We start from the raw sequence: 1797 nt of genomic DNA, 5'->3' as shown, positions 1-1797 counted from the left end.
TGTTACCAAATTTTCTTTGCCATCTACTGGCTGAGATCATTGGCTATTTTAGGACTTGAAAGTCTCTTCCATTCTAACCTGCTGAGTGCTTTTCTAAGGTTAAATGAGGAATTTCCTTCCAGACCATCATACTGGAGAGATGCCATTCCTGTTCCTTTAGTGGGAAAATAAGTTAGCTAAGAAAGGAAGAGAGAGAACCAGAAAGCCACACTCAGAGAAAGGGTCTGTCCTCAGCAGTAATAACATTTTTCATGAAATGATTTTTTTAATATTAAAATGTTTATCAACCGCAGTCCATTGAAAATGAGGAATTTCCTTCCAGACCATCATACTGGAGAGATGCCATTCCTGTTCCTTTAGTGGGAAAATAAGTTAGCTAAGAAAGGAAGAGAGAGAACCAGAAAGCCACACTCAGAGAAAGGGTCTGTCCTCAGCAGTAATAACATTTTTCATGAAATGATTTTTTTAATATTAAAATGTTTATCAACCGCAGTCCATTGAAAATAATTAAAAGATTGCAAATTGTGAAGCTGAAAATGTTTATCAACCGCAGTCCATTGAGAATAATTAAAAGATTGCAAATGCAGATGTGAAGCTGAGCCAGGTTATGAGTTATTTTGATATGATTTAACTGTTAGCTACTTGTGGAATGTGGTTGCTCACTCAGCTCACATGCTTTTGTGTCTGTGCCCTGGCATTTATGATGGTCTTGTGGGTAATCAATATTTTAGATCCCTCATATTGTGAATAAATTTGTGCATGGAATTCCATTTTCAAAAGTCTATCAAAAACAAATAAAAGGCACCAACTGCATTTGAAGAATTTATTATTTAACAAAACATTCACACACATCTTTTTTTCATTATTTTCCCAGTCATAAATCTTGACTAAGATTAAATAGTGGGTCTGATTATATTCTACAGGATATAAGTTTCATCTGTTCCAAAAATAACATTAAACTCTGCAGCCACTGACCATTCCTTTCAGAAATAAATGTTAATGAAAAGCAAACAAACAAAACTGTGTATTATGCATATTATCTTACATGTATTTTACAGAGTTCGTTTAGTCGAAAGAGGATCCCCACATAGTTTGCCTCTCATGGAGTCAGGAAAAGTAAGTACTGAAAGAAGATTTAAATGTACCTTTTTTGGTAAATATTTTCAGTAAATATCCATTTCTGTCCATTTTTATGTGACTGTAGTGCTGAGGAAGCATTATCAGCTGGGCAGGACTGATGTCCTTCCTTTACTGTTGAGGTTACAGCACAGTGGTGGTAGCTGATGCATTGCTGCTCTTTCAGAAGCTGCACCTACCTCTCCTATGCCAAAATCGTTTCCTTCTTTCACGCAAAAGGAAGGTATTTCATCCCCGCACGGCACTCTCCACAGTGCCAACAAATGTGCCACCCGTGCAGAGAGTGCGGGCAACGTGGACCCACCTCCACTGAGGACTGCTCTGAGGTGGCCAACACTGTCCTCATGGGCCACTGATCACCTGCTGGTGGTGTCACTGCTGGTGGCATCACTGCTGGTGGCATCACTGCGGGGCCGGGCTGAGCTCCCAGCAGCAGCACACAGACAGGGGCTCGGCAGGGTCTGGCCATGTGCTGGGGACTGGGGTCTACAGCTACGTGTGCTCTGCCTTTGGGAGAAAGAAGGTGCCACTGCTGCTGCACTGAGCCCCTGAGCATCAGAGCTTTTTTCCATCCTAGTATGTACTCTCAGACAGACTGGGGCCGTTTGGTATGAGCTTTGTATGAGCTTTCCTTCCTTCCTTCCTTCCTTCCTTCCTCCC

At 41.4% G+C, this 1797-nt stretch overlaps 1 protein-coding gene across 1 annotated transcript in view; it reads left to right on the top strand.

Annotated features, from left to right (window-relative positions):
* LOC103802826 (disco-interacting protein 2 homolog C-like) overlaps positions 1 to 1797 on the top strand; it is a gene marked incomplete at its 5' end in the record, with an annotated part of 50210 nt that overhangs the window by 39099 nt on the left and 9314 nt on the right. Inside the window, one exon of the mRNA XM_009075356.1 lies at positions 1059 to 1116. Coding sequence (XP_009073604.1) covers positions 1059 to 1116 — 58 coding nt within the window. The remainder of the gene's footprint in view (positions 1 to 1058; positions 1117 to 1797) is intronic.

This window comes from Acanthisitta chloris, unplaced genomic scaffold (genome assembly GCF_000695815.1).
Source record: "Acanthisitta chloris isolate BGI_N310 unplaced genomic scaffold, ASM69581v1 scaffold15485, whole genome shotgun sequence".
NCBI lineage: Eukaryota > Metazoa > Chordata > Aves > Passeriformes > Acanthisittidae > Acanthisitta > Acanthisitta chloris.
This window is presented reverse-complemented; position numbering and strand designations above follow the sequence as displayed.